The sequence below is a fragment of the Rhagoletis zephyria genome, unplaced genomic scaffold (genome assembly GCF_001687245.7).
Source record: "Rhagoletis zephyria isolate East Lansing unplaced genomic scaffold, Rhagoletis_zephyria_1.1 Rzeph_scaffold_00698, whole genome shotgun sequence".
Classification (NCBI taxonomy): Eukaryota; Metazoa; Arthropoda; class Insecta; order Diptera; family Tephritidae; genus Rhagoletis; species Rhagoletis zephyria.
This window is the reverse complement of record NW_016157782.1, coordinates 90859-118807: the sequence shown is the minus strand read 5'-3', so window position 1 is coordinate 118807 and position 27949 is coordinate 90859. Positions and strand designations below refer to the sequence as shown.

At 35.0% G+C, this 27949-nt stretch overlaps 1 protein-coding gene across 1 annotated transcript in view; it reads right to left on the bottom strand.

The window, feature by feature from the left end:
• LOC108361122 (transmembrane 9 superfamily member 2-like) overlaps nt 1-27949 on the bottom strand; it is a 111180-nt gene that overhangs the window by 78806 nt on the left and 4425 nt on the right. Inside the window, exon 3 of the mRNA XM_017613663.1 lies at nt 15120-15314. Within this exon, the coding sequence (XP_017469152.1) occupies nt 15120-15314 (195 nt within the window). The remainder of the gene's footprint in view (nt 1-15119; nt 15315-27949) is intronic.

The window sequence follows — 27949 nt, the reverse complement described above, 5'->3', positions numbered from 1 at the left end:
CTGATCCACTCCAAGAAACCTGAGTGGATTCCTAAACATTCTAACTTGGATGGAAAGTTGAAAAGCAATCATTTATATCTACCAGATACAAAGCCATGTTGGTTTGGACAGATCAAGTGCTTGACAATGAAATACAGTTTAGTTTTGACGATATTTTCGAATATTTTAGCAACTGTGGATAATTTACTAATTGGCCTATAATTCTCAACATCGCACTTATTGCCTGTTTTGAATACTGGCGTGATTGACGTTCGCTTCCAGTCATCAATAAACAGACCTTCGGAAAGAGATTTATTGAATATTTGCAGTAGAGGCTTCACTAGGGAAAAGCAATTTTTGAACAAGATGGCTGAAAGGCCATCTGCGTCCATATGAGACGAGTTTTTTATGTTCATGATACCCTCGATAATATCGTCTTCCGTTAGAGCAAGCGAACGCGCTATTTGAATAGTTTTTTTTCGAATAACTGACAGTTCATCCCCCGACAGGTCATTATCCGATACAAAGTTAGATGAAAAGAAATCTGCAAAGATATTTACAGCCTCGGATACAGAAGCCGCCTTATTTTGTATATAAAAAATAGTCTTCGGAATACTTGATGCAGATATCCTCGATTTTCTCGATTCCTCGATTTCCTTAATATCAGACTCGAAATCGCGAATGTAATTATTGTAACGGGTCTTATTAAGTTTACAGAACTCATTTTTGTAGAAAAGATATTTACTGAAATGGCGTTGCTTTTTTGTTAATTAAATTTTCTGAAAAACTTATTCCTCAAATTTTTTAGACGGTTTAAATCCTTCGAGAACCAAGGAAGTTTATAGATTTTTGGTTTAGAAACTGGCACGTACTTTGAGCAACAGTCAGATAGAGAATAAATCGCAACTTTCAAGTCTCTAAAAATTACCGTTGATTTTTGAGAATTTTTTTTTTGAGGGTGTTGCGTATTTTCTTCTATATAAAAATAGACTTTGTTCATGCGTTATTTGGAAGAAAATACGGGTGTTTCGCAAAAAACTTCAAAAAAATCAACGGTAATTTTTAGAGACTTGAAAGTTGCGATTTATTGTATTAAAATTTGATGGGCTACAAGACTACGTACTCAAAATTTTTCTAAAAAATCGAATTGGAAAGTTGAAAATGTAAATTTTTCGGTATTTCTTGAGTTTTCCCGACTTCTATATTAAATTGAAAAAATCGGTTCTGCTGGTTTTTGCTGTAAAATGAATTATATTTTTATAACAAAATAAAAAAAGTTGGCATGGATAATAAAAGAGGAAAATCGTTAAAATGTCAGGGTATTCATATTTTTGACATTTGACTGTATGTTCATTGTCGCCGGGTTAAGACCGACTGATGAAGAACATGATTTAGACACATGACAGGAGTTGATTAGTTTGAGTAGAACGGTGATAAGTGCTATGGGTCTAAAATCGTGGTAGTCGTTTTAATAATTCTCGACTGATCTGGGATCTGATTGGAGCGAAAGATGTAGTTGAGGTTTTTAGGATAGCAAGAGTAACGTCTGGGAGAGATTTGAGCATTTTGTAGGTGATCAAGTCACATCCAGTGGCTGAATCCTTTTTTTTACAAAGCTGATTTGATGTCTTCAAAAGAGAGCGAAAGATTGGAAGTGGCTTCCACAGATTGGTTAATCTCCAAGCAAGTTTGGTGGTTTGATACTTGGCTATTTAGCATGTCTAAAAACTCCTCATTCTCATTCTGGTTTCATACCTCACTTCTAGATTGGACATAGTTGCCTCTTAACACCCAGACAAAACGCTATGTGCCTTTGGACATGCCACTGTTGAATGAGTAAATTTTGCTTTTAAAATTCTCCTTTTTTGCGATCTTAACTTCCTTTTTCCATAGTTTTTGCTGCGTTATTAGTGACTCACAAGTTCTCAATTTTGCAATTTTCAAAAAGCGATAAGTCTTTTCAAGTGATCGTTCCACCACACTTTTGGTGTTCTGTTTGCATTGGGTATATATCTTACATTGTAAATTTCTTGTTTGATTTTATCTTTAAAGTCTGTGATAGTAGCCCCACATTCCAAGGTTTTTAAGGAATTAAAAAGTTGATTTTAAGCAACAAAGGTACTGCTTATTTTGATAAAGTTCATCAGTTCGATGTTTACTGCGAAGTGGCGACTGCCTTCTATTCTCGTAGCATCAACTTGTGATTTGCACACAATGCCACAGTTGGAGAAGCAAAGGTCAAGCACCGACCCACTATTTACACGAAAGTCTTTTTGTAAGTATAGTTAACATCATTAAAGTTGTAGAACTTGAATTGTAGATTATGCTGAGCTATATGCTTTCCTCTATGTGAATCCATGCTATCGCCCCTGACCGTGGCCCTGGCATCGAAGTCGCCAAGTAGAAAAATATTTTCAGGTTGCTCAAGGATTCTGGTAAGTTCTGTATTGATTCCAGATTCAAGATTCTGTTAAGTTCTGTATTGAAGTCATATGTGCTAATATTGGGAGGAAAATATGTATTCCAAATGGTAATGTTGGTCATGAGATTCGTGGTTTTGATAATTAAGACATCATGGTCTGAGTTAAAAGTAATTCTTTTGTATTTGATGCTAACCCCCGTAAACATCATTACGATATTTTTTAATCAAATTAAAATTTATAAATTTTCTGTGAGGAGTTGTGCTGGTAAGAAAGATTTCATTTAGGCAAGCTATGTCGATTTGGTGTTTGTTAAGATAAAATTCTATCGGGTCAATATTAGCTCTGAGTGACTGGCAGTTATATAGAAGAATTGTCATGGTCTATTGAGAGAATGCGAGTCTTCTTGTATTTATTGCTCATCTCTATTGTTCATTACACTGTACAGCACTCGGCTGGGTATTCGACCAAACGAACTTTTTTTAACACTTATCCTGTATTCATGGGTCAAAATTGCCCAAACGACTTTTAAAAGTGAATATTTTTTTATAGGTTTCATATAATCTGATGCAACTTTTTTACTTTTATTATCTAATAAAACTAAACTCGAAAAACATTTATTTTGTGATTTGAGAAATAGTTGTAGCCCGATAAGGTTCTATTTATTGGCGCGTTTGCACCATAAACCGTTCTGCTAACCCAAGCTTAAAGACATCAAAGCGACGAAAATTACGACTCGCACCTAAAAATTGATTCTCTCAAGTAGGGACGGACAATCATTTTTTCAGTAAAAACGAGATAGCAAAATTCTCCGATTGTGCAGAGTAGGTAAACTAATTAGCGGACAACGGGAGACATAAGATGGCAATGGTTCAGTAAAATTTAACGAACGTAAGGCAAATCAGCTCGGCCAAACACTAACATATGTGTAAGCGCCAATCAATTATTATTATTATTATTATTATTAAGGCAAATCATATAAATACCCTCTGCACCTTTTCCAAACGATTGATATGAACTGCGTGACTCGGTGTCCAAATAAAGGCAGCGTATTCCAATTCGGAGCGCACAAACGCAGTATATAGTATCTTAATAGTAAAAGGATCAGTGAACTCGGAAGAAACACGAAGAAGATCCTTAGTCTCACTTTTCGAGTCAAAGACAATATTTGCGATGGAGTAAGATGTCGCAAGAGGTACTATTGATTTAGAATAGGATACTTTGTGGCATTTATTGATGTTGAGGGTAAGCCGATTCTGAACACCCCACGTTTAGTACCTGTTAAACTGCGATTGAAGTTCGGCCGAGGTGCGTGAGCAACTGATTTCAAAATAGATTTTCAGATCATCAGCAAACAGAAGAAACCTAACATTCGAAAGACAGGTGCTGATGTCATTAATAAAAAGAATAAAAAATAATGGGCCTAAGATGCTTCCCTGAGGAACCCCTGAGAGAGCAATATATGGCTTAGACGAAACACCATCAATAGTCACCTTGTTAGTTCTCAAGCGTAAGTAAGACCTGATCCACTCCAAGAAACCTGAGTGGATTCCTAAACATTCTAACTTGGCTGGAAAGTTGAAAAGCAATCATTTATATGCACCGCAAGATTTGTCACCGTGGATCTACCAGATACAAAGCCATGTTGGTTTGGACAGATCAAGTGCTTGACAATGAAATACAGTTTAGTTTTGACGATATTTTCGAATATTTTAGCAACTGTGGATAATTTACTAATTGGCCTATAATTCTCAACATCGCACTTATTGCCTGTTTTGAATACTGGCGTGATTGACGTTCGCTTCCAGTCATCAATAAACAGACCTTCGGAAAGAGATTTATTGAATATTTGCAGTAGAGGCTTCACTAGGGAAAAGCAATTTTTGAACAAGATGGCTGAAAGGCCATCTGCGTCCATCTGAGACGAGTTTTTTATGTTCATGATACCCTCGATAATATCGTCTTCCGTTAGAGCAAGCGAACGCGCTATTTAAATAGTTTTTTTCGAATAACTGACAGTTCATCCCCCGACAGGTCATTATCCGATACAAAGTTAGATGAAAAGAAATCTGCAAAGATATTTACAGCCTCGGATACAGAAGCCGCCTTATTTTGTATATAAAAAATAGTCTTCGGAATACTTGATGCAGATATCCTCGATTTTCTCGATTCCTCGATTTCCTTAATATCCGACTCGAAATCGCGAATGTAATTATTGTAACGGGTCTTATTTAGTTTACAGAACTCATTTTTGTAGAAAATATATTTACTGAAATGGCGTTGCTTTTTTGTTAATTAAATTTTCTGAAAAACTTATTCCTCAAATTTTTTAGACGGTTTAATCCTTCGAGAACCAAGGAAGTTTATAGATTTTTGGTTTAGAAACTGGCACGTACTTTGAGCAACAGTCAGATAGAGAATAAATCGCAACTTTCAAGTCTCTAAAAATTACCGTTGATTTTTGAGAATTTTTTTTTCGAGGGTGTTGCGTATTTTCTTCTATATAAAAATAGACTTTGTTCATGCGTTATTTGGAAGAAAATGAGGGTGTTTCGCAAAAAAATTCAAAAAAATCAACGGTAATTTTTAGAGACTTGAAAGTTGCGATTTATTGTATTAAAATTTGATGGGCTACAAACTACGTACTCAAAATTTTTCTAAAAAATCGAATTGGAAAGTTAAAAATGTAAATTTTTCGGTATTTCTTGAGTTTTCCCGACTTCTATATTAAATTGAAAAAATCGGTTCTGCTGGTTTTTGCTGTAAAATGAATTATATTTTTATAACAAAATAAAAAAAGTTGGCATGGATAATAAAAGAGGAAAATCGTCAAAATGTCAGGGTATTCATATTTTTGACATTTGACTGTATGTACATTGTCGCCGGGTTAAGACCGACTGATGAAGAACATGATTTAGACACATGACAGGAGTTGATTAGTTTGAGTAGAACGGTGATAAGTGCTATGGGTCTAAAATCGTGGTAGTCGTTTTAATAATTCTCGACTGATCTGGGATCTGATTGGAGCGAAAGATGTAGTTGAGGTTTTTAGGATAGCAAGAGTAACGTCTGGGAGAGATTTGAGCATTTTGTAGGTGATCAAGTCACATCCAGTGGCTGAATCCTTTTTTTTACAAAGCTGATTTGATGTCTTCAAAAGAGAGCGAAAGATTGGAAGTGGCTTCCACAGATTGGTTAATCTCCAAGCAAGTTTGGTGGTTTGATACTTGGCTATTTAGCATGTCTAAAAACTCCTCATTCTCATCCTGGTTTCATACCTCACTTCTAGATTGGACATAGTTGCCTCTTACTCTTAACACCCAGACAAAACGCTATGTGCCTTTGGACATGCCACTGTTGAATGAGTAAATTTTGCTTTTAAAATTCTCCTTTTTTTGCGATCTTAACTTCCTTTTTCCATAGTTTTTGCTGCGTTATTAGTGACTCACAAGTTCTCAATTTTGCAATTTTCAAAAAGCGATAAGTCTTTTCAAGTGATCGTTCCACCACACTTTTGGTGTTCTGTTTGCATTGGGTATATATCTTACATTGTAAATTTCTTGTTTGATTTTATCTTTAAAGTCTGTGATAGTAGCCCCACATTCCAAGGTTTTTAAGGAATTAAAAAGTTGATTTTAAGCAACAAAGGTACTGCTTATTTTGATAAAGTTCATCAGTTCGATGTTTACTGCGAAGTGGCGACTGCCTTCTATTCTCGTAGCATCAACTTGTGATTTGCACACAATGCCACAGTTGGAGAAGCAAAGGTCAAGCACCGACCCACTATTTACACGAAAGTCTTTTTGTAAGTATAGTTAACATCATTAAAGTTGTAGAACTTGAATTGTAGATTATGCTGAGCTATATGCTTTCCTCTATGTGAATCCATGCTATCGCCCCTGACCGTGGCCCTGGCATCGAAGTCGCCAAGTAGAAAAATATTTTCAGGTTGCTCAAGGATTCTGGTAAGTTCTGTATTGATTCCAGATTCAAGATTCTGTTAAGTTCTGTATTGAAGTCATATGTGCTAATATTGGGAGGAAAATATGTATTGCAAATGGTAATGTGGGTCATGAGATTCGTGGTTTTGATAATTAAGACATCATGGTCTGAGTTAAAAGTAATTCTTTTGTATTTGATGCTAACCCCCGTAACCATCATTACGATATTTTTTAATCAAATTAAAATTTATAAATTTTCTGTGAGGAGTTGTGCTGGTAAGAAAGATTTCATTTAGGCAAGTAGACATAGCTTGCTGGTGTTTGTTAAGATAAAATTCTATCGGGTCAATATTAGCTCTGAGTGACTGGCAGTTATATAGAAGAATTGTCATGGTCTATTGAGAGAATGCGAGTCTTCTTGTATTTATTGCTCATCTCTATTGTTCATTACACTGTACAGCACTCGGCTGGGTATTCGACCAAACGAACTTTTTTTAAGAGATTGAGTCATAAGTAAAAAAAAGTAAGTTCTCCGTTTTTCGAAGTTAGCCTCCGAAGTCGAGATTTGGGCCTTCGAAGTTGGAAATTGGACCTTTGGTAAAAAATTATTTTTAATTATTGCATGTAAAAATACAGACGTGGTCCGCCTTTTTTCTTATTTACATATATGGTATATAACTTTTTTTGTGAAAACTTATATTACAGGTGCTATAACGGGTCAAATGTTAGATCTTCGACAAATTTAAATCTTAATATTTCAGAAAATTTTGAACTGATTTTTAAAAGATTCGTATCGTTTTAAAGGTGATTTAACCCCCTTTCTTGTGATATGCAAATTTGTATACTTCGTATATAAAAATTTTAGAAAAAAACACATTTAATGGCAAAAATGCCTTTTTTTGTATAAAAAAATATATTAAACAAAAAAATTACTAACCGATTTTTAAAAAATTGGTATCGCTTTAAAGGCGTTTAAACCCCCTTTCTTCTGATATGCATATTTATTAGTGATGGGAAATATCGAGTACACGGTCAAAAATTTGGGTTTAATTTTTAAACCGCGCTGGGACTACTGCCTTTTTTAAACTTTTATAGTCTACTTTTTAAACCAGTCAATAGTTTTACGCAATTTTTAATATATTCTGGTTTAAATTTTAGCCCAAAAAGTTCGTGGTTTAAAAATCAAACCAAAATGTTTTAATTCTAGTTTCTAGGTTTCATATATAGAAAATTTGGTTTAAAATCTAAACCGAAATAGAATATGTTTGCACAGCGAATTGTGGTGTTGATTCAAACTCAACATATGAAAGCACATTTACATGCGTGGCTGTAGCTGAGTGTGCAAAGATGCTTGATACAATTGGTTGCTACCAAGGCTGTCCGGGTTCAATCCCAACCAGACGGAGCATAAAATTTAAGATTGTTTTTTTTTTATTCTTAATTATGAAAATGTTTGGGTTTAACATTTAAACCGAATTGTTTAAATTCTAAACCCAACATATGAGCTCTCTTTTTTTTAACTTGGAAGGTTTGTATTTGAAACTGAATTTAGTTTGTTCATATATGTAGTCCAAAAAGTTTAAAATTAAAACCGAAATTTTTAACCGTGTACTTTCAAGAAGCGAGTACTTTCAAGAATCGAGTACTTCGGTATCGATTCTTTAAGAATCGGGTATTTTCGAAAGAAGCGAGTACTTTTTGGTACCAAAATTTATTTTAGTCGGAATTTTACTTCTGGCAACACTATTTTATTTCATCTTATTCGCTTATGAATTTGGTAGCACTTTTTCACGTTTGAACGAAAACAGCTCTTTTTGTTTTCGAGTTTTTGTAAAGTTGCTGCCCCTGAATAAATGTCGTTGAGATCAGACGTTTGGACTTTTTTTAATAAATCAAGGGACATAGCACATTGCATAATCTGCAAAAAAAAGTTTAAAACATAATGGAAATACTACAAACTTAAGAAAGCACTTAGAGCGATTACACCCAGTGCGGTCACGCCGGCAAGATCAGGCCAAGGAACAGAAGGATGGTGTACAAATTTCTGGTAAAGTTAATTTTTAATTTGCAAGTGCATATGTAGAATGAATTATAATTTAGAGGTATTTTCAGAAAGTGTTCAGGCTGAGGCGGCAGGTGATGAAGTCAGTGTTGTGGGTGAATTTCATATCACAGGTAAATTAAGTCAATTATAAAACTGCAACTAATTTCAATGACCCACAATTGGCAGATCAAATTAATTTATTGGAAAGCGACGGTGTTCGACCATTGTCTACAAAAACTCAGCGTCAATTAAAGCTCTGCAGTAAAACCATTGCTCTCACACAGCATCGAAAAGACAGCATCAACCAAAAGCTTTTAAAATTGGTTGTTTCAGATTTTCAACCATTATCAATCGTTTAAAATGTCGGGTTTAAAGAGTACACAAATTCATTGAATGCCGAATATTCCATCCCATCTAGGAAACAATTGTCAGAACAACTATTGCCTAACCTATATAATAGATCGGTGTTGGACTTAAAAAAACATGTTGCGGGATGTAAAATATGTTGCCGTGACCACGGATATGTGGACATCAGATTCTACGATGTCATACATAACCCTAACATCTCATTTTATTTACTTTGGTCAATTACGCTCTTATGCATTAGAAACCAACAAGGTTTTAGGTTCGCACTCCGGCGAAAAATTGCTAATGTATTAAAAACTATTTTGCACAAGTGGGACATTTTGGAGAAGGTTTTTGTTTTTGTTACGGACAACGGAACTAATATAAAAAATGCCATTAAAATTCATCTTCGGAAGGACCATCTACCCTGTGTGGCGCCACTCTCATCTTTGTCATCAATGACGCAATGAAATCCTATGTAGATTTTCAAAAAGTCCTAAAAAATGTAAATTGTTGGTTGGCCACTTTAAACATAGTACGCAAGCTGCCCAAAAATTGAAAGACATTCAGCAGCAAATGGGGTTTCCAATACTAAAAGTGAAGCAAGATGTCCCCACAAGGTGTAACAGCTCTTTGATTATGATCGAGAGTATAGTTCAAATTCAGGACGCTTTATCAATCGCGATTTCAAGCTTGTCTTCTGCACCAGAATTTCTGGACGGAGCTGAATGGAAGATTTTGCAAGATGCGGTGCCCTTTCTTAAGTTGTTTGAGTCATTAACAGTATCTCTATCGGGTATGAAAAAATACGCACAATGTTTTTTATACTATCAACTAATCTTTCACGTCTGCAGGTGAAAAATATCCAACGGTATCCCAAGTTATTCCCTTAATAAATGGTTTAAAAAATGCCTTGAAAAACATAAGTCCGGAAACAATATGCGCAAAATCTCTCAAAGAGGCACTTACTGAAGCAACCGAACGACGTCTTGGAAATTTTTATTTAAATAATATTGTGTCGAAAGCTTGTTATCTTGATCCGCGTTTTAAAGCCGTCGGTTTTAATAGCTCATCTGAAGCACGTGCCGTACAAAATAGTTTATCTGCTGAAATTGAAGCCATTATCATTAGAAGGCAAAGCGTGGTTTCGTCAACATCGGCAATAGAGAACACAATCGACGAAGATGCAAACATAGTGTGTAATATATGGTCACATTTTGACATACAGGTTTCTAGATCTTTTACAATCACTAATCCAAAAACTTCTAGTGAGCTATCAGTGCAGCAATATTTGAACTTACAATAAGTGAAAATAACGGACGATCCAATAGATTTTTGGCAAACGCATAAAAGTTCTTTTACTATATTAAATGAATTAGCAGAGCAATATCTTTGCGTTCCTTCAACTTCGGTGCTATCTGAAAGAAACTTTTCAAAAACAGGGCAGATTGCGAACCAAAGACGAAACCGCTTGTCGCCTAAAAACATTTATATGATACTTTTTCTTAATAGCTGCAATTCGTTATAAACACTAATGTATTATTTGTGTAAACTTATAAGCTAGACAGGAGTGCTGTGCTAATACTCGTACTTATGCACATACATATGTAAAGGCTCAAAGGCGAACTCACTTCGTCTTTTCCCGTTAACGAAGGCGTTAGGCAGGGGTGTCTCCTCAGCCCAGTTTTATTCTCACTGTACCTTAACGATTTATCCGATTATTTGCCTGGTGGATTAAAAATAGCAGATACGATCATAAAAGTACTAATGTACGCAGATGACTTGGTCTTATTTGCAGACTCTCCTAACGATCTTCAAAATATGATAGACGCTATACGCGAATATAGTGAACAATGGGGTCCAAAAATAAACCTGGCCAAGTCCAAAATTATGGTATTCAGATAATGTAGTAGGATCCCTTCTGGTTATAGCTGGACGCTCGGTAATGACCCAATAGAGATAGTTAATGAATTTAAATACTTAGGCGTTCTTCTTAACTACAAATTGTCTTATAACAAACACCTGGAATTAAAGCTTGTTGATTCAAAAACTGCTATTAATGCTACCTGGTTAAAGTATGTAAATAACCCAAGGATTTGTATCACTAAGAAGCTAAAAATTTTTGATACCTGCTCCAGATCGATAATGTTCTACGGAGCTCAAGTGTGGGGCGTAGAAAAATATGAATCTATGGAAAAACCCTGCGTTTTTTCATAAAAAAGGTTATCTTTTTGCCCTCCAACACACCGAACTACATGCTACATCTAGAAACAAAGTTACTACCTCAATATGTCCACACGTTACGCTTGCATATGTATTTCATTTTGCGTTGCCTAAAGCTACCACCCAACAGGCTTCCTCGTATTCTTGCGGAAGAATCCATTCGTTTGAATACATATTGGGTAAAGAAATGGCATCATATCGCTGATACGATAAATATGAATCCTCTTAGTGACTTTTCTCCTGACTCCGTTGCGACGTATATACCGTTGCTTTTAAGCAATTTAGTAGAGAGGGAATTCTGCGGCTATCGTGAGTTTGCTCAAAAGACCACGTCACATGACCTTTACCCGAGTTTGATCCCCGCAGATACGATGTATTTTAATGACCAGTATAGCGCTCATGCTATAAGTCTAATTTTTCGTGCAAGAGGTGGCGTAATCAATTTAAACGCAATAGAGTACAAAAAGGTAATTTGAGATACCTGTACGATCTGCAATCTATGCGAACCGGAGAACATTTTCCATGTCATTGGTACCTGCCCAATGTATAGAAATATTCGTCGCAAATATTTTGGTGAAAGTGTTCTCGATATGGCTAAAGTCGTAAGCATATTAAGTGGTACCGACTATCATGCGCTTTATAATTACCTGGAGAGATGTCTTAAGTATAGGGAGCTAATACTAAATGAGTTCTCATGAGCGAAATGGCTAAAAAAATAAAAAAAATATATATATCAAAGTGTCTGAATTTTATGTTTTGTTTATCCGACTGTCGACTTATCGTCATCGTCGTATGCTTCTTATTCAATTGCATTGTATAAATTATATCTTTTCACATGAATGATGTATTTAAAATTTCTTAAGATCTCTTAAGATACACTTACTTATGTAATGTCTTTGTAAAGTACACAATTGAATAAAGAAACATCAACTAACTAACTAACTAACATATGTAAAGGGTTGGAGTTAGTAACTACTAGTCACCTATTTTTATAAGCTTTAAGATTTTATAAAATTGTTGAGCGTATAGCCAGATATACCTCCATATATTTTTGCCATGACTCCTATGTACATACATAAGTATGTGTACACGTTAATACCCGCAATCACATGCTTTAAATAAAATGATATGATCTCGCGTAGAACGCACTGAACTGACTTCATCACTTGCAAAACAAATATAATTCGATTCCATTTCGGATCGTTTAAGTATCGATTCTGCCCAACACTAATATTTATATACCTCGTGAATAAAAATTTTAGAAAAAACACTTAAAAAGAAGAAAATAACTTTTTTTATCAAAAATTATTTTAAACAAAAGTAATAAGTAACTAGGTATGGTGGATTTAGCCCCAGCAATTATTTCACTATCAAGGAAGCAGTAGGGGACGCTCCTTACTGCCCATATATGTATCTCGAGAGCTGTTCTGAGAATGAAAGGTTTTAACCCTCTTTTTAGTATTTTTTCATCCATCAAAAAAGTGTTTGCCGCACATACAGTCAGTCAATAAAGTTTAGGTACAGCGAATTTTTTACAATACGGGCAACTATTTTTTAAATATTTTATTTTTCGCTAATTTTTTATAAAAATATGGTTAATTCTACAACAAAAACCCCAAAAAGCAAAGTTCCAAACCTTGTGCAAAATTAAAGAAAATTTTGCAAAATTTCATTCAAATATTGCACTTTTTATTTACGCTCTCTAGAAAAAATTTGAGTATGCGGTTTTTTAGCCCATTCAATTTTAGTATAATAAAGTGCAAGTATGAGGAAGCTAGGACTTACCATTGATTTTTGGGAAATTTTTTTGTTGAAGGTGTCGCACATTTTTTCCATATAAAAAAATTATAAAACATTATTTTATATGGAGAAAATGAGCGACACCTTCAACAAAAAAAATCCTAACAAGTAAGAAAGTCTAAGTTCGGGCGGCGCAAGTATTAAATATATGTTTTTTCACCTTTCCGAAACCTACCGCTAGATGGTGAGCCGGGGTGTTTCAATTTTGAGTAAATTAGCGTCCTTAAATTTCGAAATATTGAAGTTTCAAGCATTTCTGAAATTTACCGTTATATGAAAAGCGGCCGTAATTTTAGTCCGATTTCAATAATTTTTGAACGTTTTGCTTATATGTGGCAAGCACAATAACCATACCGAGTTTGGTACAAATTGGTAGAACGGTTACCGATATACATATATGTGATCATAAGTGGGCGGTGCCACGCCCATTTTCCAAAATTTTACCATAAACGTATTTCTTGGTAAAGAATTGTTGCAAGCATCAATTTTGAATAAATTAGCTTCAATATTTACTGATTTATCGAAGATTTTGTATGTCTCTAAATTACCGTTAAATGGGATGTGGGCGTAGTTATCGTCCGATTTTAAAAATTTTGCAGCGGTTACCAAGATAAACACATGTAACCATAAGTGGGCGTGGCTACGCCCATTTTCCAAAAATTTATAATATTCTTATTTTTCGTCTAAAAATTATTGTAAATATCAATTTTGAGTGAATTATCTTCAGTAGTTAGTAAAATATCGCAGTTTTCGTATTTCTGGAAATTACCGTTATATGGGAAGTGGGCGTGGTTACAGTCCGATTTCGCCATTTTCATACCTACATACCAAGTTTCGTTGAGATATCTAAATTTTTGCTCGAGTTATCGTGTACACGGACAGACGGACAGACAGACATGGCTTAATCGATTTCTTTTTTCATCCTGATCATTTATGTATACATTTGTCTATATCTATCTCGATTCGTTTTGGCTGTTACAAACAACCGTTATGTGAACAATATTAATATACCCTTGTGCACAAGTGCGCTCGGGTATAAAAATCAATGGTAAGTCCTAGCCACCACAAACTCGCACTTTGTTATACTAAAATTGAATGGGCTAAAAAACTGCATACTCAACTTCTTTCTAGAGAGCGTAAATAAAAAGTACAATATTTGAATGAAATTTTGCAGAATTTTCTTTAATTTTGCACAAGGTTTGGAACTTTGCTTTTTGGGGTTTTTGTTGTAGAATTAACCATATTTTTATAAAAAATTAGCGAAAAATAAAATATTTAAAAAATAGTTGCCCGTATTGTAAAAAATTCGCTGTACCTAAACTTTATTGACTGACTGTATGTGCGGCAAACACTTTTTTGATGATTTTTCGGTTTTTTGTTGTAGAATTGACCATATTTTTATAAAAAATTATCCAAAAATAAAATATTTAAAAAATAGTTGCCCGTATTGTATAAAATTCGCTGTACCTAAACTTTATTGACTGACTGTACATTTTTAAAGATCATTTTATATAACGTGCGGCCCTCCGCTTTTAATCAATCAATATCCTTGAATCTAAGGTCCTTGATTTGGCTGAATTTTTCATTTTTCATATTGGGGCACTCAGACAAAGTCGACCAACACGAAGATTTCCCCACGAAAATTTGGCGGGCAAACAGCGGAAACATTTTCTTTTTACGCGCGATTATCGTAACGTTTATCGTTGGTTGAGAAAGCAGGGTCGCTTTTCCCGCCAATTTGTACATTTGGACAGACACTTTCCCGTCAATTTCAGCGTTTTCGCAGACCATAGTGCCGCCTGAATCATCACTAACTTCATCACCAAATACCTCAGTTATCTTTACGACACGTCACAAAAACACTTTCACTAATTTTTAGTTTTTTAGCCGCACCCGAGTCTGCATCGTTGACTTTAGCCATCACCGGTTGCGGAGTACGCGCCATTTTCTTAAGTTTATCAAGTTCCGCAAGCGGCATGCCTTATATGGAAACAAATGCGCAACTCCCTCGACCAAAAAAATTTTAAAAATCAGCGGTAGTTTTTAGCTACTTGAAACTTGCACTTTGTTATACTAAAATTGAACGGGCTACAAAACTGCATACTGAAACTTTTTCTGAAAATTCTGAATAAAGTTTGAAATTTTGATAAAAATTTTTTTAAGTTTGATTCATTTTTATGAATTTTGTACAAAGTTTGCAAGAATCATTCATATGGTTTTTGTTATAGAATGAGCTATATTTTAAATGGAAATTAGCGAAAAAGATTTATAATGGAAAACATTTGGAATATTGTGAAAAAACTAAATTACGAAGACTTCTGAGAGTGACTGTATGTACATATGTATGTATACAAAAAATTTACTTACCAAAGAACATCTGACATCTTTTAAAAATTGAATGTTGTAAGGTCCTGGTCGAATGCGTTCTCCAAACACAACTTGTCCTAAATTTTCAACAGGAGAATTCATTTCATTACCGGTGCAAAAATCAAAATGATGGTACTCATACGGAATCACTGATTCTTCTGTGTTCAGGCGGTTAACATACAGTGTTACATCCGACTAGAAGTAAAAAAGGATTTTAATGATTGTAAAATGAATTGTTCATTCTAGTTAAATATAACTACTTGACTAAGAAGTTTTAGAAACAAATATTACCAAAAAATGACTGCTTCGTCAAAAGGATATCGAGGCGCGGCCATAGTGCACAGTCAAGTACGTTATCAGTAAAGTTTAGATACAGAGTTTTATTGCAATACAGACAACTGTTTTTAAATATTTTCTTTTTATTAAAAAATTTTTATTGAGCTTAAAGCCGTCTTTAATAGAAAATTATTGTGGAAAAACAACAATAATTTATTAATGGTAGAAGTTGTAGCTGCTAGTTAGAGCTGCTATTTAGACTTGATCACGTGGTTATTGTGATTGTTGTTTTTGTTTTATTAGTTAATTTCTACTTTTAGAATTTCAACTTGAAGGTGTGCTCGTCCTTAATTATTTTGCTTTTGGTTGTTTTTTTGGCCTAATAAATCATTTTAAACAATTTTTATTGAGCTTGAGGCGGTTTGTAATAGAAAATTATTGTGGAAGAACAATAACTTTTAAATGGTAGAAGTCATAGCTGCTATTTCGGAGATCACCATATCTCCTTATCAGACTTATTCACCGGGATTATGTCCCGGTCGGATTCAGTAGTCAACACACTGTGTTAAGTTCGCCTTATAAACTGTTGTTGCTTTTTCCATATGCCAATCCAACCACAATCAAGGGCAGCTATTCTTCTGCTATTTAAACTAGATCATGTGGTTACTGTGGCTGTTGTTTTTGTTTTTCTACTACTAAATTTCCATTTTTAGAATTTTAACTTGTGCTCGTCGTTAAGTATTTGGTTTTTGGTATTTTTAGGCCTTATAAATCATATTAAACAATTCTTGAGGCCGTTTTTAATAGAAAATTATTTTGGAAAAACAATTTATAAATGGTAGAAGATATGCATGCTATCTCACCACGTGATCAAGTCTAAATAGCAGCAGAATAGCTACCCTTGATTATGGTTGGGTTGGCAGATGGAAAAAGTAGAAAAAGTAGAAAAAGCAACAACAGTTTAAAAGGCGAAAATAGTACAGTGTGTAGACCACTGGCTTTGGAAGCTGGGGCCGTTGGATCGAATCCCAAAGAAGAAGACTGATGAAGAAGTGGTGACCAGCACCTCAATAAAAAATTTTTAATATGACTTATTAGCTCAAAAAATACCAAGAAAAAGAAATACTTAAGGACGAGCACACCTTCATATTAAATTTATAATAAGCAAAAATAACAACCACAATAAACACATGATCAAGTCTAAATAGCAGCAGAATAGCAGCCCTTGATTGTGGTTGGAATGGCATATGGAAAAAGTGGAAATATCACGAACAGTTTATAAGACGAACTTAGCACTTGCTTTGGAAGCTGTGGTCGTTGGAACGAATCCCAGTAAAAGAGTCCGATGAGATGTGGTGATCTCCAAAATAGCAGCTTTAACTTCTACCATTTATAAATTATGGTTGTTTTTCCACAATAACTTTTTATTAGAAATGGCTTCAAGCTCAAAAAAAATATTAACATTTTGAAATTTTTATTGAGCTTTGTACCACGATTTTGTTTATTGAAAATTGAAAAAGCAACAAAATCGAAGCGGTAGAAGCTATACTATTTCGGAGATCACCACATCTCCTCATCGGATTTCATTTTTCTAGACTTCAGTAGGGATCGAACCCGCATCATCGATGTGATCTCCGAAATAGCTGCTATAACTTCTACCGCTTCGACTTTGTTGCCTTTTCAGTATTCCCAAATAAACAAGCTCAATAAAAATGTTAATAAGCCACAATATAATTGACAAATACATAGTTTAAGATGAGCCGGCCTAAAACTATACATACAATTAAGCAAAGGCAAAATTAATGTATAGAATTTACAATAACAACCACGCTGTCAAGTTTAAATAGCGGCAAATCAGCTGCACTTGATGATAGTAGGTGGAATAAGGGAATGAATCAGCAACACGAGTTTACGGGGTGTGCATTGCTCAGTGGTTAGCGCTTCTGACCTTGCACATCTATGTTGCGGTGTCGATCCCTGCTGAAGTCTAGAAAAAATAAGTCTGATAAGGAAATGTGGTGATCTCCGAAATAGCTGCTATAACTTCTACCGCTTCGACTTTGTTGCTTTTTCAATTTTCCCTAATAAAAAAAATCGTGGTACAAAGCTCAATAAAAATATTAAAATTAAAAAGTTAACAAGCCACAACAAAACTGGCTCAATAAAAATTGATTAGTATGATTTATTAGGCCACAAAAATACCAAAAACAAAATACTTAAGGACGAGCACACCATCAAGTTATAAAATTCTAAAAATAGAAATTAATGCCGAATTTCCATTAGGCACTGAAATGACAAAAAATGTATGCCTTTTTAAAAAATGCCATGTGGAAATTAACTTAATGACTATTTTTTTAATGTAATGACACGATTATTTTATAATGCCCGACTTTGTCATTTTTGGTATTTAATGCGTAGTGGAAATCCAACATAACTAATAAAAAATAAAAACAGCAACCACGTTATCACGCCTGAGTAGCAGCAGAATAGCTTCCCTTGATTGTGGTTGGGTTGGCATTAGAGATGGGCAAAACTCGTGATTTTCTACGTGACACGTCTTGTCACGCTTTTTCACGCGTGAACGTCAGCGGTTTTGAGAGAAAAATTACGTAATTTTCGTGATCGTGCGTGAAATTGTTTCTGACGTGAGTATGCGTGAGTTAGGTTTCCCGTCAGTCACGTAGTTTGCACATACATATGTGTATTTTTAACCAAAAATTAAGACATTAATGCGGAAATACAGATTTATTAAATTCAGAAAACCAAAGTTGGGATGATGCTTTAAAATTTTGGTAGAAAGCTTAAGATTTGCCACTTCTTAGAAGCCTTTCAAGGCAAATTTTAAACATCCCAGCTAGCTCAGCAACTAGGAAAAATAGTTTTTTCCGCGTCAGGCAGAATTCTAGAAGACTGGTGATAACCCCGAGTATAAAAATTTCGAGCTCTTTAATTATATTTTTAAGAGATATTTTGAGTACGCAGGTTTGTAGCCCATTCCATTTAAGTATAATAAAGTGCTGCTTTTTGGCAATTTTTTTTTAATGACGATGCACAATGGGACTACAGCGGCCAAAAGTAGTAAAAACGGGCTAGCGAATTCTGAAAAAGTAATTACGCAGATATAGCAAAATATCCAGCTAACCCAGACCAAAAAGAATTTTTGATAAAAATGCATATTTGCAATCATGACACGAGGTTAAAGTAGGAACAATGCGAAAAAATAAATTTGTAAAAAAAAATTTGATTTTGTGGCAAGTTATTTGAATTAATTTTTCCACTTATGCGGATGTATAAAAAGCTAATCTCATTGATGAGCAGTTTTTGAATATATCTGCGGTCAAGCATTGTTTTAAATTTTTATAAATCTTTTGAAATGTATAAAATAGTTTACTTTGAAATTCTACATAATTTTGTGAGCATAAAATTTTTTGAGTGCTTAATTTAAAAAGGGATATTTAAAAAGGACCTAGGAAGAGAGCATTAATGGGTCGATTACGGATAGCAACGCAACCACGGTTCGGTTGAAATGGCTATGCAACTGGAAAGAAAATTTGTATTACAAATGGCAACTATCAGTTGCTGTAGAGTTATCGATAATCGAAATTTAATAGTTTGACAACCAGCAAGCGGCTGTAAACAAGCTGTGCGAGTAAAATTAAATTATTAAAATAAATTGCAGGTAGTGGAATTAACGGCGCGCCATTGTAGCTTTCGAACATGTCAGAATCTCGGCCGCCCGTAACAGTCGTACTTTCGTCGAAAGGCATTTTTCCGTTTTTTGAACGCTTTAACTAAAGCGCGTGTTTTAGCAATACGGGGTCACCAATGTGGTAGCGATCAAATACTAAAATCAACTTGCGTTTTCCACGATACGACATTTATTGACTCCAAAAGATTTTATAATTTTTGTACGATCGAAGTAACTAAAGAGAAATGCACAAAATGGCAATAGCTAGTAGGGCTGCGATCTAACAAGTTTGATAAAGCGAACTAAGGTATGCTTACAGTGTTGGAAATTCTTAATAAGACTATTTAAATCAATAATGTAATGAAGTTAATGAAATACGCTGTTTCGTCTCTCTGTCGTTGAGTTCGGTTACGCAATTTTGTTGCTCCTCTTTCAAAACTAAATATTGTGGACATTAAATAATGCTTAATATACAGCAGGTCAAATAAGTATATAACACTCGTTGCTGAGCATAAAATATTTGTGAATTTTAAGCCTAAGTACTCGTTGTGCTTATGATTGCATGCAAAAACTTTTAAACGAATTTTCAATTGCTTCATTTGTTTGTTTGTCTGTAAACAAATTTCTTCGCTGAGTGATGTAAATAGAATTCAAGAGGAAGTTGCCGCTCTTACTGTGAGAGCCCTTGAGTCCGATTAGCGCATTACTCTGCTGGAAAATAAAGTTGAAACTTTTAAGAATTAAGTCGATAAACTCCAGAGTTGAAGTGTGCAGAAGGCGAAAACGACGGACTTTGCTGCTGACGCTGTTATTTTTGGAGTGTCGTACGTTGAGGGTATCTTAAGAGTATTTTTAACCACAGCTGTTTGTTTATTGACCTCTTGGCTCCTCAAATACGCGATATTTTATTGTTAAATTCCACAGCCCTCTCCTCCGTAACCGTACGCTTCGTGCCTTCAGTGAACATCGCAAGAGAACGAAATCTGTGATATCTCTTAATGTGGTTGGGCTTGAGGGTCAATTTAAAATATTCGAAAGCCTATCAACCGAAAACTTTTACAAAAGGCTGTGAAATTGAAGCGAGCAGATAAATTGACATCTGCATTTACTATGAGAGGCGGAGTTTATGTTAAGAGTAAGCAAAGATTCTGCTGCTGTGAAAGTTTCTACTCCGGATGATTTGCTTATTTATCAAAATGTTAATGTTAGTTATGTTTAAAGCTTCGTTGTATTCTCTTAACCTAATCTAGTTTCTTCCTCTTAAGCTCTCTTATGTAAAGGTGGTCCGTTTAAATCTGTTTTTTTTTCTACATTTTAAGATTTTCTTATTTTAACTTAGTTGCTCTGGTTCATGTATTCAACATTGTCACGCAACAGCGTAAAATACCTGGCATTGGCGATAAGAGCTCTGCTATGATTAATGTATTGTGTTATCAGACTAGTGGCTTAAACGTTGTTCATTTTAATGCCAGAAGCTTAAATGCCTAAAAACTTTCTAAAAACTAATGTTAATCTTCTTGTTCGTGATTCGTAGTGTTGGTTTGTTTAATGATGTAGCTAGTGCTGGCCTTTCTGTTGTCAATATGTGTGTACCGACAAGATATGCTAAAAAACTATTGCCCTAGCTTACTTGACTAATTGATTTTCTCTGACACTGCCTTTTTACCCAGGTTTAACCAAATATCATCTTATCGGACCATGATTTAATTTTTTGTACTTTTGAACTTAAACTTGACCGCTCAAGTACCGATAGCGCATTTACATTTAGGGACTATAGAGGTATTGACAATTCCAAACTACTTTCTGCTTTGTCTTGTGTTTGTTGGAATGAATGTTGGTGTTATGCTACTGTGAATGAAAAACCTGATTTTTTTAAATAAAAAGATACTAGATGCCTACAATGAATTTGTACCTATTCGTTTGTGCAAAAGTAAGTGCAAGTCATGTCCATGGTATAATAGCAAAGTTCTGGCTGCTATTAAGGCCCATAATAAAACTTACCACCTTTGGAAGCGGAGTAGAATAGATGCAAACTGGGAAAATTACAAATCAGCCAGAAACATGGCCACTAGGGCGATAAGAATGAAAAAATAATAATTTTTTAAGTCAAACTTAATCCTGAACTTCCTCCTGAGACTTTATGGCGCAATCTTAAAAGCTTGCGTGTGTATGACAAAGAGGAACTAAATTGCAGCCTTGGCGCAAATTACCTTAATAATGCCTTCATTAAAAGTCCGGTGTATGTTGCAAGTCTTAGTTTAGTGTCCTGAGACTCTATGTGCTATTCAGGGAAGCCCTTTGATTTCTCAGCTGTTACTGACGGAGATGTAATGCGAAATATTTTTAGGATTAAGTCCAATGCAATTGGTGTAAACGGAATCCCAATCAAATTTTTTTAAATAATACTACCTCTTGTTTAAAGTGCTATTACATATATTTTAAATCTTGTATAACGACGTTTTGTTTCCCTGATTTGTGGAAAGTTGCCTCAGTAAAACCCGTCCCAAAAAATTAATTTCCTAACTCTTCTAGTGATTTCAGGCCGCTAAGTATATTACCTGCCCTGTCTTTGAAAGCATATTAGCTGAACAAATTAATTCTCATGTAATTCCAAGTAATTTACTTGCGCCTTACCAGTCGGGTTTTGGAGCTCAGCATAGTTGTTTAACTGCGTTATTAAAAATACTTTACGACATTCGTATTCTTCTTCTTTTTTGGCGCTGTAACCGTCTAAGCGATTTTGGCCGAGTTCAGCAAAGCACGCCAGTCGTTTCTCCTGTGTACCAACTGACGCCAATTGGAAACGCCAAGTGAAGCCAAGTCCTTCTCCACCTGATCTTTCCATAGCAGTGGGGGCCTCCTCTTCCTCTGCTACCACCAGCGGGTTCCGAATTGAATACTTTCAGAGCTGGAGCGTCGGTGTCCGACATGGCCAAGCCTGCGGTGCGGCTGTATTTTAATTCGCTGCACTATGTCCATATCGTTGTAAAGCTCATACAGCTCATCGTTCCATCGTCTGCGGTACTCGCCATCGCCAACGCGTAAAGGCCCGTAAATCTTCCGCAAAATCTTTCTCTCAAAAACTCCGAGAGCCGCCTCATCGGATGTTGTCATTGTCCATGCTTCTGTGCCATCTACCAGCACGGGCTTGATGAGTGACTTATAGAGCGTGGTTTTCGTACGTCGAGAGAGGACTTTACTCCTGAATTGCCTACTCATTCCCTATGATAAAAGCCAACTAACGCTGCTCTGTGTACTTGACTTCTCCAAAGCATTTGACTCTGTTGACCACACTTTGCTGTTTTAAACTAAAAGAATATTTTGGCTTCAGTAATAGTGCTTTATCGATAATCAAAAGTTATTTGGCTGGCAGATCTCAATATGTAAGCACTGGAGATGAAGTGTCGGAGCCAAGGGATATACGTGTTGGTGTTCCACAGGGTTCTATTCCTGGGTCATTGCTATTTAGACTTTTTATTAATGACTAGCCAATGCCCGCTTACTTCGCGGCGCCTAATAAGAACTTTTACGTTGGTCAATGCAAAAGAGCGTTTAAAAGTAAAAATAGTCTGTAGAGTCAAATTTTTTTAAGTTAAAACCACTAAGGCGCAGTATCCTCCTCACACAGGCTAATAATAGTAGCGCTGTGATACCATATGGAATACCAATCCCTTTCGGTGTCATGAGCTTTACCGATGGTCATATTTCCACCTGTGAGATCTCTGCCAAGCATGCGTATTCTTCTTATATGATCTTGAAACTACAACATTGGTGCGATGCCTATGCCTATAAAAGTTCTTATAAGGAAACTCAAGAGCACAAAATTGCGTTTTCTGTTATAGGAGGGCAAAGAATCATCGCTGTCCCACAGGATCGAAAGTTTTCCGGTACACTGGCTAAATGAGTCGTATGATCTCTTGTATATCTTTCAAATGAAGCAATTGATATACCTACGGTGATCTTTCCTTGTTAATTCGATACTTTTACAATTCGGGGTAATATTTATGAATTGATTTCTAGGTAGATGCAAGATCGCATGATTGTGCATGAGGGCGTCAGAAAAACTTAACCCAATCTTTCATTTAGACATCTGAAAACTAAATTCGTATAACTTAAAAAGCAGACCAACCACACGGGGTTTCTATACATTTCGGCTGCAGCGCCATCCATTGGGTCCATTTTCTGCAAAACATTGCTTACCATAAAATGAATACGTGTTATGAGTTTCAAGCTCGACTCCAGCGGCGCTCATCGGGTCAATTTATATCAAAAGAATTTTCCATCATACAGGTACATAGCTCACATTTTAAATTTGAAGGAAATCGATTAATAAATACGCTGCTGCCACACTCGCACATGTATTTTTATTTGGTTTTTTTTTTCTTTATGATGTCTTTGCGCTCAATTTGGCAATTGTTCGCCTCGCTGTCTATTGATTTGCGTTAAAGTTTAATACTTTCTGTAATAGTGGCTGCATCATTACTTGCTGCTAAGTTCACAAGATATCGTACCGTAATATTTTTTGACAGACTTCCTTTGTCCTTGGGAACACTTAAGGCTATATTCTTTCTCAGTCTTAACATTTTCAAGTAAAAAATTCCACAATTTTTTGCCACTTTTCGTGCGGTCCCGCCTTTCCGCAGTAAATCTGTTATTTACATTTATGGTTCCTGATTAACTATATTATTTACTGGTGATCACTTCTTCAATAAATTACAATACAAAGAAAAGTCATCTGACTTCCAGCTAAGTAAGCAAAACTGAGAGTGAGTGCAAAACTGTAACATCTGCCTTAATTTACATTTTTGTCTGCTGGTTTTTTTATTGTTTTTGTATTGACTTCAAATCGTTATGAGAGAGGGAGTAGGGATGTACCAACAAGAATATACAACAAAATGATGAAAGTCGTTAGAACTTGGAAATATTGCGGTGCTTGAAATAAAAAGTGTTACACCATGTTACAGTTTTGCTCGTCACTGTACATATCAGAAAAGCGCAGCGAGTATGATCAAACTGAATATATCCCACTCACCATCCATAATTTGTTCTACTTATGCATATGCATCCATATTTACTGAAATGCCCCCGAACGTCATATCCACCCTTAAACAAGAGGTATCTATCATACTCATACTTAACAACATGCCTAACGCGCGCAAACTTCAACTCTCCTTGGCGTGATGTGCAAAGAGCTGAGGGAAATAAGTATGATTTAAGAGTGCGCAAGTACATACATGCACACATTAATAAACTTTACGAGGAAAAAAAGTACAAAATAAAAATATGTTTCTTTTTTAAACTTATTTTGGGTCGCTGGGCACGAAAATAAGATTTAAAAAATGTCCAAAGATTCATCTTGGGAATATTTACGAAATGTTTTTGGGTAACTTTTCAGTTATCGCCAGAAATCACAGAAAATGTGGACTCAAATTTTTCTAAAAAATTTACAAAAGGAAAAGAAAAGAAATAAATTGTGTTTTTAACTTCATGTTTTTTATTTACTTTTTCCATTTAAATTATATTAAAGAAATAAATTAACTATATACATACATACATACCTATGTATTTTTTTGTTTCGAATTTTATTCAAAAGAGATTTTTTTGCAAAAAGAATTTAGAAATAAAATATTGTCAACTGTGTTAGGGGCTAGTCTATTCCGCTTTTCAGTAATAATATTGCCTACCAAAGAAAATACTCGCTCCGAAGCAGCACTGCTTGCTGGAATTGAGAGAATGCGCCCCGCTAGCTTTGACAATCTTGGATATTTTGGAGAGTTGGTTCTCCACCATTGCATTACATCAAAATGTTCATCGATCATTACGTTTTCCATACTGTAGCGTGACACTTCTTCTCTCAGTTTCTGGTGCTGACTTCATTGAGCGCCTCAATAAATTTGGAAAGAAGAATTGCACCTCTCTGTTTAGTTTTGTACTAGGAGAATTCCTTTGATTTGGTGAAACATGAGTGAGTTTCACTTGAGGCGGCATTACTGACGGACATTTGTGAATTCGATGATGGTAATAATGGCGCTGGTGATATTGGAGGTAGCAAATTCATTGGAGAGGGTGTAGATAAAGGTGTTATATTATATAATGTAACTGGTGATGAAAAATTCGATGTTGAGTGCGGTAATGTAGATCGAGACTCATTTTGTTAATAAGATATAATTTCGTTAACGCAGAACTCTTATATTTCATCCAAATCACTTCCTTGTTCACAAATTGCTGGAGGATACAAAAAGAAGGCAGTTTTCTGCCAGATGCTTAAATTTGAAAACCAGGTCCCGTCTAATTTTCTCAAAATATTTGTCTTCAATGCTGAAATTGCTTGAACATCATTCTCCTGAACTGTAAAAATTTCGTGTAGGCGGTTTATGGATGGAATAATAAAACATATGGAAGGAAAATTACATCCTTGAAGTTTTTTTGAAACTACTTCAAAATTAGCGCATAGCTCAACCAAGCATTGCAGGATTAAAATATTTGTGCTTGATAATCGTAGTGTTTCAGAGCTATTGGCGAGAACTTCATCTACCTTTATCCAGTTTTCTGAGATTGATTTAAACATGGCATAATGTGCGTTCCATCGTGTTGGGCAATGGCTTTTCAGTGAAGTTTGCAACAAGTGTTGTAGGCCCGCTTTTTTGAAATATCTGACAACCTTTTTGCAGGAATTAATAAGTTGTGTTAATTCGCCTGCACATTCCATCGAAGAGTCCAGAACATTGAAAAATAAATGACTTGAGCAATTCAATCTGGTGTAGTTTTCCAGAGCCTTTATGACATTACTTCCTCTGTCCGTAACAAAAACAAAAACAAAAAAATTGCGCTATGCAATTTCTTGAAGGAAAATCAACGAAATGTGTGTAAAGTGTTCATAGATAAAATTGTTGATCTCAAGGACCCCACTCAATACTTTGCCACACCCTTCAAAAATAGCGAACATAAACAAATTTACTACCAGCTATTGTTTTCGCGAGTTTCCGCTATCCCAGACCTAAGTTTTAACGCAAAACCGCAAGAATCTGGTCAAATTTTCATAGATACATTTAAAATTGCTGATCTCAAGGACACCTTTCAATACTATGCCACACACTTAAAAAATTGTGAACATAAATAAATTTACTACCAGCTATTGTCTTCGCGAATTTCTAAGTTTTAAAGCAAAACCGCAAAAATATGGTTAAACTGTCATAGATACATTTGAAATTGCTGATCTCAAGGACACCACTCAATACCATGCCACACACTTAAAAAATGGTGAACATGAAAAAATGTACTACCAGTTATTGTTTTCGCGAGTTTTCGCTATCCAAGACCTAAGTTTTAAAGCAAAACCGCTAAAATGTGGGTAAATGTTCATAGATACATTTAAAATTGCTGATCTCAAGGACACCTTTCAGTACTATGCCACACACTTAAAAAATTGTGAGCATAAATAGATTTACTACCAGCTGTTGTCTTCGCGAATTTCTAAGTTTTAAAGCAAAACCGCAAAAATGTGGTTAAATTTTCATAGATACATTTGAAATTGATGATCTAAAGGACACCACTCAATACCATGCCACACACTTAAAAAATTGTGAACATGAAAAATGTACTATCAGTTATAGTTTTCGCGAGTTTTCGCTATCCAAGACCTAAGTTTTGAAGCAAAACCGCAAAAATGTGGGTAAATTTTCATAGATACATTTGAAATTGATGATCTAAAGGACACCACTCAATACCATGCCACACACTTAAAAAATTGTGAACATGAAAAATGTACTATCAGTTATAGTTTTCGCGAGTTTTCGCTATCCAAGACCTAAGTTTTGAAGCAAAACCGCAAAAATGTGGGTAAATTTTCATAGATACATTTGAAATTGATGATCTAAAGGACACCACTCAATACCATGCCACACACTTAAAAAATTGTGAACATGAAAAATGTACTATCAGTTATAGTTTTCGCGAGTTTTCGCTATCCAAGACCTAAGTTTTGAAGCAAAACCGCAAAAATGTGGGTAAATTTTCATAGATACATTTGCAATTCCTGATCTAAAGGATACTACTCAACACATATGTAGCCATATCGTAAAAAAGTAGTGCACATGAAAAAATGTACTACCTGCTTTTGTTTTTGCGATCCAAGCCCGAAGTTTTATGCATGTATGAATTTTATATTAGATAGGTATGTACGTTGCTGGGTTTATGACCGTGTATACTAATTTTTTGGAACTCTTAATATTATTGTTTAATTTTTATCGTTTGTGCGAATCCCCTGAGCAATCAGTAAATATTTTATGTTTACATACATATTTATAATAGTATTTAGAAGTTATCCTTCAGCCTCTGATTATGCGCTTAAATAAAGAAAGTGCTCTAAAAATCCTTTCTTTATAAATATATATATAAATATTGTATAAGTACATATACAGGGTGTCCCAGAAGTAACGTGCCAAAATTTAGGGGAAGGTAGGTGGGGGGTGAGCTCACTGTTACAAAAAAAATTTCAGGTAAAAGTGTCACCGTTTTTGAAATATTTACATTTTTTCGAATTTAAAAAAAATCGTGCCTTTTCATGTGTTTTCTTTAACTGCAACTACAAACCGGGCAATACTTAGTAAATTTTTTATGTAAAATACTTCCAGATAGTTGCCTCTCCATACTCAAATGCAATGTAGAAAAATAAAAAAATTAGAAAGTCATAAAATTAGGACTATTTCTGGATTTTTAACTTTTTGATATTTTCTTCCCCAACTTTGACTATCTCGGGTGAAAAAAAAATGTACTGAGCTATAACTTTACATTACATAAAAAAATTGCTCATTTAATAAAGATTTCAGAAAGGTGCCACACTTACTGTTTTGAATAGAAAAAAAAA